Source organism: Rhinatrema bivittatum, chromosome 1, assembly GCF_901001135.1.
Source record: "Rhinatrema bivittatum chromosome 1, aRhiBiv1.1, whole genome shotgun sequence".
Lineage (NCBI taxonomy): Eukaryota > Metazoa > Chordata > Amphibia > Gymnophiona > Rhinatrematidae > Rhinatrema > Rhinatrema bivittatum.
Genome location: NC_042615.1, coordinates 369,139,019 through 369,158,039, shown reverse-complemented (window position 1 = coordinate 369,158,039; position 19,021 = coordinate 369,139,019). Strand labels below are relative to the sequence as shown.

The 19,021-nt window shown below is 43.7% G+C and overlaps 1 protein-coding gene across 1 annotated transcript in view; it reads right to left on the bottom strand.

Annotated features, from left to right (window-relative positions):
* The window catches only part of TECRL (trans-2,3-enoyl-CoA reductase like), a 423,008-nt gene extending 404,228 nt beyond the window's left edge, over positions 1–18,780 (bottom strand). The window contains exon 1 of the mRNA XM_029600902.1: positions 18,454–18,780. Within this exon, the coding sequence (XP_029456762.1) occupies positions 18,454–18,645 (192 nt within the window). The 5' untranslated portion in view covers positions 18,646–18,780. The remainder of the gene's footprint in view (positions 1–18,453) is intronic.
* Between the last annotated feature and the right edge of the window lie 241 nt (positions 18,781–19,021).

Genomic DNA, 19,021 nt, shown 5'->3' with positions numbered 1-19,021 from the left:
TCTAGGTCCTATGGACATGTGTAGGTGACTGCCTGTGTGTGTGTGTGTGTGTGTGTGTGTGGTGTGTGTGTGTGTGAAAATGAATTGGTGCCTGCTTGGGGGTTTCTGTGTGTGGTGTGTGTGAGAATGAATTGCACACACACAGACCCTGCCTGGGGTCTGTGTGTGTGCATGAATGAATGTGTGCATGCCTGGAGGGTGGGGAGGGGGAGTGGTGTGAGAATGAATGGGTGTTTGCAGGGCCGGTGCTAGGGGATTGACACCCTAGGCGAGCCTTCTTCCTTGCGCCCCCCCCCCTCCGGTCTCGGCCCAGACTCCTACCTCATTCTCAATCACGCCCGCTGACTGGGGTTTTCTGGGTCGCGAGCAGATTGGGCACTGCTTGCGGCCCGCCAAATCTCCACTCCTCTTTGCCACCACTTGCGGCCCCATATGGCTCGCACCCAGTGGCGCACCAAGGGTCTCCGGCGCCCAGGGGCCAATCCATTTGTGTGCCACAGAAAATCAGTGGCATCTCTAGACAGAAGAATTTGTTTTGGGTGGGGGGGAGCCAAAATGACATTTCTTCATCACACCCTGCTTTAAAATTGGTTATAAAAAAAAGTGTTGTTAAAAAAAGTCCAAAGGGTCCTCTGCATTATTTTAAAAAGCTGGCCAGTTTCACACTTCTAGTAAAACTACTATAAAATTATTTGATAGCCTCATTCAACTAATTCTATATGGATTATGAGAGTGAAATCTGGAATTTATAGGAAGGGACAGACTGTCAATACAAATCCTGCACCTCCAGTTCTGTATCTCTGTGCATCCACTGAAATTCCCCCAAACAATGGAGCTTGGATGTTTCCCTTACAGCTCATCATACTAAAAGATATTTTCAAATTCTGGTGTCACCTCACAGCAACAGCAGCACAAACACCTTCCACTGCCAGACACATTGTGAACTAACACAAAGCACCGCAAAAAAGACACCCAAAATCTATACTGCAATCCCATCATAACATAACAGTAATAACACCAAGGACTCAAACAACAATAACCCTACCTGTGAATAAGCAAGGGTAAATATTACACTGAGTCCTAGAATACCAATACACCACCTACTGAGGAAACAAAACAAACCCAATTGCTATAGATCTCTATACAGACACTATATGCAAGCAGAATCTCTCATCATGGTCACACACACAGAGCAGAGACAGACCCTCACCAAATACAGAATACAAAATAAAGGAGCACAAATTAGAAAAAACTGAAATGGAAACCCCAAGAAGCCAGACTCTGTGTATTAGCAATGGAAAAACAGAACAACCATTCCTCATAAAACAAATAAAATCAAGAAACAAAGCATCAGTTATAATAGTAAAACCATACTAATAAAATATTTTAAAACTACTGATAAATAGAATTTCTATTAATTAAAATCATATACATTTTTTACAATTTCCCAAACACCAATAAAATATTTCAAAACAGTACATATATCAAATAACACACAATAATTAAAACTAATAAGGATTTTAAAAAGCCCCTGCTGTCCATACATGGGAGCTCTTGATTTCCAGTCACCCTGATATTGCCGAGGATTAGGAGGTTATCCTCTCTCTCTCACACATACTCACATGTCCATTCTCTCTCACACATACACTGTCACATACATACACAGTCATGCTCTTATACCCAACCATAACCTCTCGCTCTCACAGACACTGACACACTCAGGCTCTAAGGCACTCTCTCCCCCTCCACACACACCCCCACACAAACTCTTACTCCCCTGGATTTTCTCATACACACTCATGCTCTCACTGGCTCCCTCACAAACACACAAACACACACTGCCAGGCAAGCTCCCACTCATTCTCACACAGACACACACACACACACACAGGCAAGCTCCTAGTCATTCTCACACTGAACCCCAGGCAGGCTCCCATTCATTTTCACACCACTCCCTCCCCATCCCCCAGGCATGCACACATTCATTCTCACACACACAGACCCCCAGGCAGGCACCAATTTATTCTCACACACACACATACACCACAAACAGGCAGGCACCTATTCTCACACATACAAACCCCAGGAAGACACCCATACATTCTCATTCACAGACACACCCTCAGGCAAGCACCCATGCATTCACACACATACACCGCCAGGCAGACTCCCATTCATACACATGCACACACTAAAGGCAGAGACCCCCTCTCTTTCTTTTGCCAGCAACCTCAGAGCCTCTCTCATTCTTCTGCTGCCACTGTCACTGCTGCTGTATGGCTATTGCGGAGGTGCTGATTGCTGCTATTGGCACTGAAGCACATTCTGCTGCCTCCTCTGTGCAGGCCCCATGGGCTTCCAGTTCCTCTATGCTGATCTCGTACATTGTGAGATCCACATAGAGAAAGTGCTACTCTTGCACATTCCCAAAGATTACATGTGCCAATCAGTAAAAAGTAATTTATTTCTTTTTACATTTGCTGTCTGATCTTAGTTTTCTAATCGGTTGGTCACAGGCTTTTTTTTTTTCCACCTTCCCTTTCTTATTTTTTTGCCAATTCCTTTTATAACATATTTCTTTTCTCTCCATCTGTCTGCTTCCCTCAAACACACAGTCAGGTTCTCATTCTCACACGCTTTCTCTCTCACACATACACAGGCACTCATTCTCACATGCTGTCCCTCATACAATCATTTATACACAGTCTCTCTCTTGCACATGCTGTCTAACTCTCACTCCCACATGCTGTCTTGCTCAAGCACAGGTTCTCACTGTCACATGCTCTCTCTCATACAATCATTCCTACACACAGGCTCTCACTGTCACATGCTCTCTCTCATACAATCAATCCTACACACAGGCTCTCACTGTCACATGCTGACTCACACACACACACACACACACACAGGCTCTCTCTCACTCCTACATGCTGTCTTGCTCAAGCACAGGCTCTCACTATCACATGCTGTCTCTCACACACACAGAGGCTCTCCCATGCTGTCTCTGCAAACATTCAGGTCTTCACTCCCACACACACACACACACACACACAGTCTCTCAACTCATCTCATACACGCACACATGCACACTGTACAAACCCTCAGTCTCTCTCTCACCTCTGGGCCTCCTCTTCACGGGCCACTGCAGGATGGGCTCTGCAGCGGCCCCGGTCTTCTCGAGCCGCGCTGATCCTCTTCTGCACGTGGCTGATGCTCCTCCTCCTTCCTGCCCGCGCGGCTCCGGCAACATTTTTCTTCCGGGGCCGCGCGGGCAGGAAGGAGGAGGAGCATCAGCCAATGCAGGAACTTCTCCTCCTTCCTGCCCGCGCGGCCCCGGAAGAAAAAATGTTGCCGGGGCCGCGCGGGCAGGAAGGAGGAGAAGTTCCTGCATTGGCTGATGCTCCTCCTCCTTCCTGCCCGCGCGGCCCCGGAAGAAAAATGTTGCCGGGGCCGCGCGGGCAGGAAGGAGGAGAAGTTCCTGCATTGGCTGATGCTCCTCCTCCTTCCTGCCCGCGCGGCCCCGGAAGAAAAATGTTGCCGGAGCCGCGCGGGCAGGAAAGAGGAGGAGCACCAGCATGTTTAGACGCGACTGTACCACGGTCCTGCCGATCTTCTTGCTGTGTGTATCCGGCACACAGCATAGCAGTAGTTCACCGCTCAGCCGCTATTGGGATGACGTCCACCGGCGGCCATTGGCCATCAGCGGCTCGGCGCCCCCTAATGCTCAGCGCCCTAGGCGATCGCCTAGTTCGCCTAGTGCTTCCGCCGGCCCTGGGTGTTTGCCTGGATGTATATGTGTGTGTGTATGTGAGGGAGCCAGTAGGAGTGAGAGTGTGTGTGTGTATGAGAGAATCCAGGGGAGTAAGAGCCTGTGTCTCAGGAGTGTGGAGGAGACAGAGACAGAGAGAGAGAGAGTCTTAGAGCCTGAGAGTGTCAGTGAGATAGGTTGTGGGTGTGTATAAGAGTATGTATGTGTGTGTATGTGACTCTGTGTGAGGGGGTGGGGCAAGGGGGCACCATCTCATCACTCGCTTCAGGCAGCAGATTGCCATGAGCTGCCCCTGATCCAGCCCATCCTCTCACTCCTTTACTCTCCTCTTTCTCCTCTCCTGTCACACCTAACCCCATCACATGGCGAGGGACCTCTCTTCTATTGGTGGAAGGTGGAGATCCTGCCCGCTCTGCAGATTGTTCCTAAAACCTCACAAGACTTCCTCTTTTACTGGCAGGAGTTGGGGATCCTGCCAGCTCAGCAGGCTTCTGCTGCTGCCATGCATGGTGTAAAGAAAAAAAACAACCAGTAAACCTTATTCCACGGGCCAATTCGGCTTCAGGCAGGGAAGTATTTGGCAGACCAGAAAATATTGATCTGGGGGTTGGATGCAGTCCGCAGGCCATAGTTTGGGGACCCTTGCTGTAGGTGATGCTTTTGCCATCTCTTTAATAGACCATGTCTTAAAGAACCACATTCATCAAAATGAACTCAAAACAATACTTGGGAAAAGCTGAATTTTCAGTTTCTGTTAATTACTGCATTTCTCTTCTCTACTGACACTCTCATGCGATTCATGAAGGTACAGCATAAGGAACAAGATCAATTTTGTGGCTACAGTACTAAGGGAAATATATTAGAAAATTCTATTTTCATTCATGGCCTTGATTATTTCTGTTGTTAAAACCATATTAATTTATCATACAGTTCCATGTTTTTCACCAACTGATTTATCAGCTAGTAGGTCTTCATTATAAGGATAAGTATGATTGGATTTAAATCACTTCAGCCCAGCCTCTATCTGCTTGACATTTTTGGAATCTCCAGAGTATAATAAATCACAGCTCTTAATGCTATGTTATGTAATATACAGATTATAAAAATAGCAACATATAGAGGTCTCCTTTCTCCAAAATCCCCAAGTTACATAAATGACTGAATATGTGGAGAAATTTGGTCCTCAGCATTGTTTGTCATATTGCAAGAAAAAAAAAAGTTATTTATATCAGCACAGGAGATATTGCAAGCTGTGCTGGGGAAATGGATTCCTGTGTGCAATATTTCACACACAGTTTTTGCGGAATGATGTCTATCACATCCCTGAACTAATCTGGTGAAAATTGTTTATAAATATGTTTAACATTATTTTGCAAAACAGGGATGGGGTGTGGGCATGGTCTGGGCGGGGCATAGGCATTCCTAGATTTCTCAATTAAATCTGTGCATAAGTATTTATGTGCACAAGTGCATGCCGGGGTCCCATACCACATAGATACCGTATTTTCCGGCATATAAGACGACCCCCCCTTTTTTATACATATTTTTAAGAAAAAAAATAATTTTACACTCAAACAGGAGCAACCCTATTATGAAAAGGCAACACTACAAATATTAAATCAGGCCCTAAAAACCAATACACCTCTTATTAGGAAAACAGAACTAGCAAGCAGCTATAGATCCCCACACAGAAATAATTGTAAAACTATACTAATAAGCAGAATAAATGTTTCAAAACAGCTATGAACAGAATAACATCCAACAATTAAAAACTCATAAAAACTATTAAACATTCTCCAAACACCAATAAAATATTTCAAAAAAGAAGACACATCACATAATATTAAATAATTAAAATGGCAGTCAATCAAGAAAAATAAACTTAAAAAGCCACCTTTCCTTACCCCCTCCAGCAGCTCTCCTACTCCTCTTCCATGCAGGCCGTAGCACACACCAGAAGCAGCAGTAGTGGCTAAGCTCTATACTCATGGTCCTCTTCCTTAGGGCCCATGTCTCTCACACACACACACCATACCAGTCATGCCCCCATGACCAGTTTCTGTCTCTCACACACCAATCATTTCCCAAACAGTCTTTGACATACACACCAGACACCTTCCTGAACAGTTTCTCTCATGCCATACACACACACAGGCTTCCCACTCCCGTGTTCTGCTTACCGTACATATACAGGCTTCTCACTCTCAAAGTCACTTTCTCTGTCTCACACACACACACACACACACACACACACCAGTCTCTCTCTCATTTCCATGCTCACTCTCCACGTGCACAGGCTTCTCATTCCCTGAATCACATTCTCTCACATTCACACACACCAGTCTCTTTCTCTCACACACACCATCACCTTATCAACCAGTCTCTCTCTCATGCACGCACACACACACAGCCCTCCCACTCCCATGCTCTCTCTCATATAATCAGGCTTCTTACTCCCATGCTTTCTCACATACCCAGATTTCTCACTTCCATGCTTTTTTTCTCTCTCTCTCTCACACTCACATACACATCAGTCATCTCTCTGAGCAGTCACTTTCATTGTCTCTCACATATACACACACATGAGCTCTCTGACCAGTTTCTCTCAATCACAGACATGCTCTCAATCAAATACATTCTCTCACTTACACACAGGCTGGCTGGCTGCTTCTCTCTCTCTCACTCACTTCCTCTCCCCTCCCCCGCCCCCCCAAGCAACAAATAGTAGCTGCAGCAGCCTCCTCCTCCAGCCCCCGCAGGCCAAGAAAGAAGAATCCCATCGGCTGCGGGAGGCTCCTGCTGCTGTCTCCTTTCTCGATTACCGGTGCTTCAATTGCTCGGGGGCCGATGCTTCAGCGGCCGCTGCTACTTTTATCACGCGGCACGGCCTTTCTTCTTCCCACGCACTGCGTATCACTTCCTGTTTCGGGTCCAGGGTGGGGGGGGGGGGGAATGCAGGCGCGGGAAGAAGAAAAGGCCAGCCGCGGATGCCACAGCTTTTTTTTTTTTTGCACCGCTGCCGTTCCCGCTGGGCTTGAACGTGCTGATAGCCCAGCGGCAACGGCAGCAGGGAAGGAAGAGCAGCGGGAGAGACCGGGAGCATGTGACACACAGGTGAGAAGAGCTGCCCTATAAGACGATACCCGGCGTATAAGACGACCCCCGACTTTCGAGAAGATTTTCAGGGGGTTAAAAAGTCGTCTTATATGCCGGAAAATACAGTATATTTCTGCTATGGATGGCTTGTAAGTCCTAAATAAAAAACTAGGGGGTAGAATTTTTTTTTTTTTTTTTTTTATTTTATTTATAGAATTTTTTATACCATACAGTACAAGTAATTTAGAGGCAAAATACAATATAGGAGTTGCGGTTATTCCACCTGAATACATGTTATCTAACATAACTCTAACTGCTAGTTCGTTTTTCTCCTATGTAATATTAAAGAAAAAGAAATTCCAAGATATGAGCAACTTAAGCGGAACAATAAAGAAATAAAATATAAGAATATATAGAGGCTGTCATGAATCATTTTCCATTACATTCCGTAATCAAAAACAGATTAAACTAGAGACATCGAGGTATGTGCATCTAGGAAATTACGTAACAATTCAGGTTCAAAGTAAACATTTTTTACACCTTTCATATTCACTATACATTGACATGGAAATCTGAGATTAAATCTGGCCCCCATACCCACTACTTCAGTTCGCATAGCTAAGAATTTTTTCCTTCGTTCCTGAGTGGAGCGCGTAATATCTGGGAAAACCCAAACCAATTGGCCAAAAAACTGAGATGTTCTGTTACGAAAGAAAGCTTTCAATAACATTTCTCTATCTTGAGAGAAAACACATTGTAGAAGCAAAGTTCCTCGTCTTGTTATCTTTACTTCCGTGGATGTCTCCAGGAACTGTGTCAGATTTAATTCAGGTTCAGACACCTGATCAAGTTGTTCAGTCCTTTCAGATTTTGTCATATAGACCTTAGCTATGGTAGGTGTCAATTCTTTAGGAATTTTTAAGATCTCCAGTATATATTTTTTTTACCATTTCCAATGGAGAAGAAATCCACTTTAAAATCGGAAAATTTAATATACGCAAATTTTGGTACCTAATAGAATTCTCGATATTTTCCAATTTACGTTGTTGTATCAGATCCGATTTTATCAATTGATTTTGATTTTGTTGCAAAAGAGAAACTTTAGAATCCAAATTTGTAATTTTCTGGGTATTTAAAGAGGTATTTGTTTCCAGAGTTAATAGTTTCCAGCTGAATTTGCAGTAACTTCTACTAATGAAGTAATGGATTTCTCCAGTACCATTATGGCACTCCAGATAGAGTCCAGAGTTATCTCAGTAGGTTTAGGAATAGCAGGGCGCAATAAATTCAGCACAATAGCTTGATTCTCTTGTTGTTGTCCCTTTGAATCCCCCGATGTTTCTATATTCCCTCTAGGAGTAGAGGCCTTTAATGCAGAGGGAGACAACATATCTGCTCCCTGTGCTAGGCCCTCCGGAGTTCCCACCACTCCGGGATCTAAAACAGAGCTAGTCCTTAGATCTACTCTGTTTGCAATAGGAGATAACTCTCCATTGCCCACTAGACTAGCTGATATCCTCAAACCTTCAGAGGGAAAAGGGGGGGTAGACGGAGCTCCTGGGCTTAAGGTGACATACATGTCCGGTGCCTGATCCACCCGCTCCTGTGGATTCGCCACCAAGGACGCCTGTGGAGCTACAAAATCCACGACTGGAACCATAAACCCCGTGATGGTAGGTTGAGAGGAGTCTGGGTTAGGGGGGTTCATCCCCAGTTCCCTGATCCTAGCTTTTCTCTTCGAATGTGGCATAGGAAAATATAGATGTAGTGGAAATAAACTATGGGGCTTACTTCCAATGCCTCAATTACTCTTTAAAAAGCTCTTGGAATTACTTTAGGTGGGGGCGATTTAGGAGACAAATACAAAAGAATAATTTTTACTTACTAATTCCAAGTTATTTAGTATATAGCCTTCTCGAGTCCACAATGTTTTTCTAAGCCGCGCGCCCCTTTGGCGCGCGCGGCTTCGGCAGCGCGCCGGCGTCACTTGCAGGAGGGGCGGGTTTTATGGCCTTCCGGTCCCTCCTCGATGATGTCACATGTGCGACTCCTTTCCGATGGGCCGGGACAGCAGCCTCACCCTCGGTTGGGCGAAGAAAAGGTCCAAGCAATAAGTTTAAGTAAGTATGAGCTCTGGGAAACTGGCTCGAGCTCCTTTCTCTTTCTCCTTCACCCCAAAGAGTCGCGCAGGAGGGGCGGGTTTTATGGCCTTCCGGTCCCTCCTCGATGATGTCACATGTGCGACTCCTTTCCGACGGGCCGGGACAGCAGCCTCACCCTCGGTTGGGCGAAGAAAAGGTCCAAGCAATAAGTTTAAGTAAGTATGAGCTCTGGGAAACTGGCTCAAGCTCCTTTCTCTTTCTCCTTCACCCCCAGGGGGTAGAATTTTAAAGAAGCACGTGTTCGTCTATGTGTACATGGGACCTGGTGCGTGCACGTGGCTGTGCGCATGTTGTAAAATACGTGGGCCTTGCACACATACGCGATGAATTTTATAATCTGCATGTGCCTCTGGCATATGCAAGGGGGGGAGAATTATGCAATTTCCATGTGGCGACTCAACCGGTCCTTCCCCAGTTCCCTCCCCCCCCACCCATACTCCCTCCCTCTTCCCCTGTCCTCTTTGACTCCTTAAATGGTTGCTGTACCGTCTGCCTCCAGCTCTGCCCCACCCCACTCCCTGGACCTCCCCTCCCCACCCCCATGGACCGCCCTTATTGCGAGGCCCGGCTCTTGTGAGCGTAACAGGGGTTATGCACACAGCCGAGCCCTTTCTAAAATGTGCGTGGTGCGCGCAAGACCCAACCACGTGCGTAACCCCCAGGTTTTATGCACAGGGGTTTTTAAAAATTTGTCCTTAAAGAGGTTATGGGGTTTTAAGGGTTGGAGCTACCAGGGAAAAAATAGGCTAGTTAACTGGGGGGGGGGGGGGGGGTAGGAAGTCCTATCATTTACCTGGGTAAATAGGGAACAAACTGGGGAAACTGGTAATTGTGTCGTCGCACATGTCTACTAAAATCCCCCCACTTATGCGGTAGAGTGGTATTTGTGCACAGATGCGCACATCTGTATTAAATTGTGTGCAAATGTACGTGTGTACAGCCTATTTTATACCATGCATGCATATATGCGCATATGTTATAAACTGGCCACATGTATTGGTGTGAGCCAGCATAAGTGTGTATATGTGCTCCTGTGCCACCGTTTAAAAGTTACCGTCTATGTGCATAAGTAACATCTATTCAAATGTCCATATTCTATGAAAATTGAAAATATACATGTATTTTTATTTTCACGCATACATATACGAGTGTGAAAAAAGGGTGGTCTAGCAGTGGTCTAGCGCATGGCCAACATTTGTGCATGTAAGCTTCTATTTTAAAAGACACAATTGTAGATTTGACAACTTATTTGTGTAATTTGTGTAATTTTACATCTTCAAATTATCTGGTGTAAGTGATTTTATATGCATAAAGCCCAGTTTGTGAGGTACTCCTACTTTATTTTCACATATAAAATATACATGCATTTATTTATTTATTTATTTATTTATTTAAATGAATGCATATCCCGCACCCTTGAAGGTTTGGAGTGGGTTACAATAGGTAGGAAAAGCATGCATGTTCAGTGCATCAATATGTTCTTCTAATACATTGCATGTATTAGCGCGTAAGCCTACATACACAGATATGTTGCCGGGTAGAGATCTGCGTATGTTATAAAATGGATGTACATTATAAGATTGGGTTATAAAATACTAGTGTAGATCTGTTTGTGGCCAAATACGTGCGATTATGCACCTGCATGCATTTGTTTGAAAGTTATCCTCCTTGGGTGGAGTTCCTTCTGTCCTGTTGAAAGCCTGCAGGTAAAAGCAGCAGACCTGAGAGGCAGAGCCAGGTAAGCTGCAAGCCTGTATTCTAACAAGGAACCTCAGAGGGTTACAACAATCATGCTGTAATTATGTTCATCTTAGATGGAGCCAGTAATGCTTTGGAATGGAGAGATACTTCTTCAGAAATTGGATTTTGAAGAAAAGTAAAGAGAACCCTAAGTAACATTGGCATCTGATATTAACATAACATAGTAACATAGTAGTGTTGGCAAAAAAATGACCAAATGGTCCATCCAGTCTGCCCAGCAAGTAGTAACTGTTGCTCTGTGCAGGCTTCCCCCAAGCCTTATATTAAGGGAAGCAATATTTACAATGAAACCAAGCAACTGTCAAACCCATAACAAAATTACTGCTAGCAACATTTTTACTGGGTGAGCAGCCTTCTTGATAATCCAGACAATGCTGCTTGAATGTGTTTTCTTTTTGGCATTGGACAAAGAAGCAGTCCTGTGCTTTTCCCCTAATGTTTGCATATCAATACCCCAGACTGTAAAGTCAGAGCTGAGTCTTATGTTCTTATGTTCTTAGTGTTGCCTGTCATCTGTATCCTATTCCCCTTTTTGCTTTTGTCCCCGCTGAAGTTGAGAACAACATTGCAGTTGCATGAAAAACATCAAAACTAATTGATTAAGGGTAGTACTCCCCATTAGGGATGTGAATTGTGCTTCTGACGATTGAAAATATCGTACGATATTTTCAAAATCGTGAGAAATTGGGAGCTACCCGAAACCGATAGGAAGACCCCACTAAATTGTTTGTGGAGGTTCTCTTATCGTTTTGGGGGAGGGCGGGAAAAATGGTACACAAACATAACCCATAAACCCACCCTGACCCTTTAAAACTAATCCCTTAGCTTCCCCCACCCTCCTGACCCCCCAAAAAAACTTTTTACAGGTACCTGGTTGTGCAGTGGGGGTCCCGGGAGCGATCTCCCGCTCCCGGACCGTCGGCTGCCACTAATCAAAATGGCGCCGATGGCCCTTTGCCCTTACCATGTGACAGGGTATCCGTGCCATTGGTCAGCCCCTGTAACATGGAGGGAGCACTGGATGGCCGGCACCATCTTTAAAAATGGCGCGGGCCATCCAGTGCTCCTACCATCCACTTTTCTGAATTGCTGAGGTCCATGCTGCCACCTCCTTCAAGCAGCATCTGTATTTTATCGAATGTTGTAGATCCTAGACCTGGGTAGGGTGATGGTGCTTGATGTTCCTAATTCAGTGTTTCAGGTTGCTGAGGAAGCAGCCACTTTCAAGGTCATTCTTGCATCACACCTGAATTAATGCTCAACTCATTTTTCTTTTATATTTCACAAAATCAATTTTAGTAGCCAATAAATTTTGTAGGTGACCCATGAGAACTTACCAAAGTTAACACACTTTCATACATCAAGCTTTTTGAGCCTATAGAAACATAGGAGGTCATTTTCTCTTGCTTATCGCGTGCGATAAGCGGCTATCACACGCGAAAATTCCCTTTTCGCGTGCGATAGCTTGCTAGGGGCGGAGTCGGAGTCAGAGCAGAGTCGGGGTGGTGAGGGAAGGAGTCATGGCGGCGTCGGGGTGGCATTGGGGTGGACTCTGGAATGTCTTTGCTGGCGGCGATAAGGTAAGACACATTATCATCGCCAGTAGCACACCCAATAACTACACTTTTTATGGTGTCACTATTCGGTGCAAAAGCCGGCAGCCGGGGCACCTCAGTGGTGCGATGGCTGCTGGCTTTTGCAGGCCCACCCCCCGTTCGCCCTCCCCACCCCCCCTTTTCGCTGGATTCACCATTCTGTAGTAGAATGCTGAATCCAGGCCATAGATTGAAAATTTTTACCCATAAAAAAATTAAGGGGTAAATTTTGAACGCGCGCGCATCCATGTGCATGCACTACCCGATGCACAAACATGGATGCGCGCAAGGGGGGTATAATTTAGTGAATTCGCAATGCGATGCATCATCGGGCTTCCCCAGTTCCCTCCCAGTCCGCTCCAATTAAAGAGCGGACTGGGAGGGAACTTTCCTCTCCCTACCCTAAACTCCCTTCTCGTTCCCCTATCCTACCTACCCCCTATCCCTATCCTAGACCCCCCATTTTTTTAACTTACATTTTGCTCCTGCAAAGTAGCAGGAGTAAGTTGCGTGTGCCGGCACGGTGCTGGTGTGCGATCCCCCGGCACAGCGGCAAATGGCTGCTGTACCGGGCACCTCTAATCCCACCACACCTCGCCCCCCAGACAGCCCCACTGCCAAGGCCCGGCTCTTGTGCACATATATAGGGGTTACGCACGTGGCTGGGCCCTTTTTAAAATGCACGCAGCGTGTGCAGTGCCCAGCCGTGCATGTAATCCGTTTTTTACATGCGTGGGCCAATAAAAATCCGGCCTTAACTGTATGATTCAACATTCCAATCTGCTTTTGCTTTTCTCAAGGTTAAATAAAAATGTGGGGGCTGATATTCAGCCACTGAGTGGCTAGTTAAGTTAGCCGGATATACCTATCCGGCTAACTTAACTGGGATAATCAACAGTGTGGCAGCATCACTGAATATACATGGCTTTCTTAAAAATTATCCAGATAGGAATAGCTGGCTAACTTTAAACCTGCCCTACAACAAGGCCAGAGTTAGCTAGTTAGGTTAACTGGCTAACACCAAATATCGGAGTTAGCCGGATAACCTAACTGGCTAACTCGACTCCTCCTTGGAATGCTTACAGCCCACCCCAGGAAAGACCCTGACCTATCCAGCTAAATTCTAGCCGAATAAAGAGTTATATGGGTGGAATTTTGCTGGATAAGTCAGTTAACCGTTTAAATGGTTTTTAAATATCAGCCCCATGAAGACTATACTCTTTCAGAAAAAATGTGCATTTTATTAATGTTTAAAATATTCTGAATAATCACACATGTTTTCTTTTATTCAGGAAAATAAATATTTGGCCAAATTTTAAATGCCCAGTGTGCATAAAAATAGGTACTTACGCTTGTGTGCCCTGCACATTTTCAAAAGAACCCGGCCACGTGCATAAGTGCTGATACGTGCACAATTGCCGGGCCCTGAAAATGGGAACACCGGGGGGGCATGGTCTGGGCGGGGAAACGCGTGCTGGGAGCCAGCTGGTGCACGTAAATTACTTCTGCTCCCAAGGAGAAATAAGTAATAAAATAAAAAAATTGAGGAAAGGTAGTTTTAGGAGGTGGGGAGGAAAGGGGAAGGGAAAGGAAGATTAAACAGGGGTTTAGGGAAGTTCTCTCCCAGTCTGCTCCTTAATTGGGGAAGGTCCAATTGCATCACCATGAGGACTTTGCAAAAATTCACCCCCCCCCCCCCACACACACACTTTTGCGCACTGCCCACACATGTGCACATGGATTATAAAATCTGACTTGCATGTGCACATGGCGAATGGATTTTATAACATACATGCGCCAGCACACGCATGTTATATAATTGGTGCACCTCTTTTAAAATCTACCCAATTTTTAAAATAATACAATTATAATATACGAGTGAGAAAAATAATATACGAGTGAGAAAAATAATTTTACACATGTAGGCAAGTCCAGTCATTAAGTGCTTTGAACCAGTCAGGTTTTTAGGATATTAACAATGAATATGGGGTGGCTTACGGGAATGACAGCTACTACCTGGAGATTAATACCCTTATTCAATAAACATACACATGGTTAATGCGACTCCAACATTGCTCTATGCTTCAACGGCGAGAGGAAATGTGGAAAAAAGATTTGCATTCACAAAAAAGTGGGGGAGTAGCTTGCTGTTTGCGGCAGTTACTACCCTAAACCAAATAAGCCTGATACTTCACTTTCAATGCATATCCAGCATAGCTGTCTGCTTCAACGACAGGGGGCAATGAATAAAAGAGGATTTATATTCAGACAACAACCAACAAGGATTGAATTGCACAGGCTGGGTAAACAAATAAGCATGGGTGTAGCTTGCTTGTTACGGCGTTTACTACCCCGAATCAATTAAGCCTGATACTTCACTTGGAATACATATCCAGCACAGCTCACTGCTTCAACAGCAGACGGGGGATGAAGAAAAGAGGATTTATATTCAGACAACAACCAACAAAGATTGAATTGCACAGGCTGGGTAAACAAATAACATTGGGAGTAACTTGCTTATTGCGGCGGTTACTACCCCTAACCAATTAAGCTGGATTCTTCACTTAGATGCAGCTGCAGCACTGCTCTCTACATCAATGGTGGGGGTGGAAGGTAACTAGAACCAAAAAGTTACTAAGGGCCAAGAGTAATAGATAAGTATAAGGCCAAGAGTATGCACTCCCACCAGACCTACAACTCGAACCCAATCTACCAGAGTTCAAAAAAAGGTTAAAAACTTGGCTCTTCAGGCAAGCGTTCCAATTCCCAGAGTGTAACTAGGCACCTACTCCTGACCTTCAGACCCAACCATTGCAGGATGTCACTAACACCTTGACACTTAATTTCATTCCCGTACTTGCTTATTCGGATGTCTATTTAACAGTCTTTATTCACCTTTATATAACCGCTTACTGTAGACCATATACGCTACTAAAGTTGCTTGAAAAAAGGTGAACACACACATACTTTTCAATACACGAATAAGGTTATTTGTTATTTGTTATTTGGTTAAATATTATTATTACTTTCTATGCTCCTTGTAATAATGTTCAATGGTTGATTGTTATTGTTTCAATGTTCTATGTAAAAAAAACCCTGGTCTAACCTCCCAGACCAGGGCAACCTTCTCGTTACATGTAAACCGGATTGATTTGTATTGCATACAGGAATTCCGGTATATAAAAATTAAAAAATAAATAAATAAATAAATAACAGATGAGTATGAGAAAAAAAATAAGTGTGAAAGCTTGCTGGGCAGACTGGATGGGCCGTTTGGTCTTCTTCTGCCGTCATTTCTATGTTTCTATGAGATGTATTTGCATGCAATGAGGCAGTGCATGCAAATGCATCTCATGAATATTCAGTTTAGATATCTTGAAAAATTAACTGGCTTGTGGTCTAAACTTGAACAAATATATCAAGGACCAAGTACATCTTTGGGAGTCTATAACATTACCAAGTAACAGCTGAGTTATATGAAAATATGTCCACATGAGTCAAAATACAGAATGGGAAATTATAAAAGCCCTATGCGTGCCATATCTGAGAGATATGTGAGAATCTCGAGCTACATGGATTTTAAGAAGCAGCTGAGTACGCACATATCTCCCAGTATGTGCACAAATGGGAAAGACAAAAAGGGGAGGGGGAGGAATGGGCAGAGTCTGGGCAGGACATGGGCAATCCAGGTCTGTAACATAAAGGGCCGGATTTTAAAAGCCCTATATGCGTAAATCCAAAGGATTTCAAAAGGCCCGGCGATGCGCATGAAGCCCCTGGACGCATGTAAGTCCTGGGGCTTGCAAAAAGGGGTGGGGACAGAGGCCTCCACATGGCCGCTGGGCTAGGGATCACGCGCTGGCAATCAGCCAGCACGTGCAACTTATTTCAGCTCCAGGGCTGAAGAAAGTTTGAAAACAAGAAAAAAAAAAACAAGAAACAGGTAGGGGGGAAAGGGCGGGGGAGGTAGGGGAAGGGAAGGGAAGCTGTGGTGGAGGGGGTAGGGAACGGGGAAGGCAGCGTGGCTCAGCGCATGCAAGGTGCCCAATTGTGCACCCCCTTGCGCACGCCGACCCCCGATTTTATAACATGCGCACACCTGCGCGCGCTTGTTATAAAATTGTGTGTCCATGTGTGAGCGCCAGGTACCCCAAAATACGCATGTAAGTATTTACATGCACAAGTGCATGCCGGGGTACTCTACTGCGTAACTTTACTTCTGCTATGGATGGTGTGTAAGTAATGACACAAAACAAATGAGGCTAGTAGCAGGGTTTGAAGTGTTGGGGCTGAAAGGGTAAAAGGGAGGCATATTAACTAGGAGGGGTAGGAAGTCCAATCCTTTACCTGGGCAAACTTGGAACGGACTGAGAAAACGGGTAATTGCGTCAGCGTGCATATCTAATAAAATCCCCCCATTTATGCGGTAGAGCCACATTTGAGTTTACATGTGCGAGTCCATGTAAAATTGCTTGCACATGAGGCATGTACAGCTGATTTTATATCAAATGCATATATATGCATGTATATTATAATATGGCTGTGTCTCTGGGCATGAACCGTCATATGCAGCTGTTTCAAAGTTACTGTCAGAGAGTGTAACTATTTACATCACTTTGCATAAGAGAAGTCTCGTGAAGGCTTACAAAATGAAGACAGTTTCCATTGGAGTGTCTCCAAAAATATCAATAATGCAAGGAGAAACTACTTATAATTGTGAAAAAACCCAAATATCTGCCTTACTGTACAGTAGCAATGTGTAACATTCTATTGTGGATGCTTCAATGTTCTGCTGCTGGGAATATCCCTTCATGCGGAACTTATTTTCCTGAAACCTATAGATGCCAAACTCCTAAATGTTCTTATTGCACTGCTTGACATTTTGCTATTACAAGGCCACTTTTAAATAACTTTTTTTCATGTTTATTGGCAGCTAAATTCAAATCATTTATATCATGCCAGTTACAGAATATATCTTTATGTTTTTCTAAACAATCAGTTTGGACTTTCTGGTCTGCATAATTCTTAGGTAGCTACATAAAGGTTGGAACTGGGTCATGCTGCACAGTTCTTATTAGGGCTATAAGTACCAGTTAAAACTACAACATTATGTTGCTCATGTGTATTATATGATCTACAAATATGTTCCATTGGATTATCATTTATCAGGCAATGAAAGAGGTACTGTCATAACTCCTCTATCAAGGCAGAGAAAAAGAATCGGCAAAGTTATTAATATTTGCTGATTTATTTTATAACAAACTTTAATAAAATAAAACAGTAGCTAATATATTAAGTTGTCATTGATATAAAAATTATAAAGTTGCAGTAAATGTGCAGGAAAATCAGATACTTGAATATTAAAACACCGTACCTACAAAATTCTTGAGTTAATGAAAACAGTTGAAAATCTAAAGATTTTGCATCTATGACATCTTTACTTATATTTTAGTCTAAGACATACAGGTCAGTTTCAGGGATACTTGACTCTGCTCCTTGAGGATTTATTACTATGTACTGTATATGTTCTTGCACACCTCTGACTTGTAGAAAGGTAGAGGCCAAGGAAAATGTAGCGAGTCTAGGGAACATCACTACAGAAAACCAGAATATTCACATTCCTACTTTTTTTATATAAGCAAAAAATTTCACTTTCTCTGTGCAAGATCAGATACTTCCTGAAATTTGGAATTATTTCTTGTCTGATTTGGTTTTAAAAAATGAATTGAAAAGTCCCTTTTTTTTCACTACAAAATTATATATTTTGCCCCAGAGGTCATTTTCAGAAATCTTTTCTACATGTAGATCTTTGTAAACCTCAGACAAATTTGAGTGCAATTAGATGTTTTGCATGTTTTAGTAGCTATCATTCATTCTAAACAGTTATTTTGTTAAAATATATATTACAACTTCAAATAAATAAAAATCTGTAATATCCCTAAGGGATCAGCAGTATAGCATTCATGACCCTATTACAACAGACAGATTAAACAGTATTTTGTAAATATTAATTTTCTTGTCTCATTTTGTCATTTGTCAACAAAGCTCAGGTATGGAAAAAAACACTCACCTTATCCACTACACAGATCTGCTTTTTGGTTTTGGCATCTAGAATCTCCACTTCATAGTACGGGATTTTAGAATGCCTGAGGACAGGAGGAGGCTGGAACTGACCAGCAGAGAGCACAAACTGTGATAAATTGTAAAAGGACCTCAGCTCGTTGTACTGCATAGATCCATAGGGCTTATGCCTTTCAAACATTGTGATCAAGCAGTAGAAAATTTCATGTCAAATCCGAGTACTCCCAAAGAGAAAAAGTGCCCCTGGCTACAGCTTATATATGAGCATAGACTAATGGCAACAGAAAGGTCAACTAGTATTCCATTTATAGAGCCCAGTCTTATTTAGCTGAACTGAAAACAATGACCATCTAATCCTTGTCTATATATAACTTTGCTATTGTGTGATGTGCCTTGATGAAGTGCTATACCAATGTTTGAAATAGCAAGCTCTACTTACTTCCTTTATCTTGATTTCGTAAGGTGACAAGCTATCCACTGAAATTCCAGGCCCAGAAAGAATCCAGAGGTGAAATGCACAGAATTCCATGCATATCTGTGTATGCTAAATGCAAGAT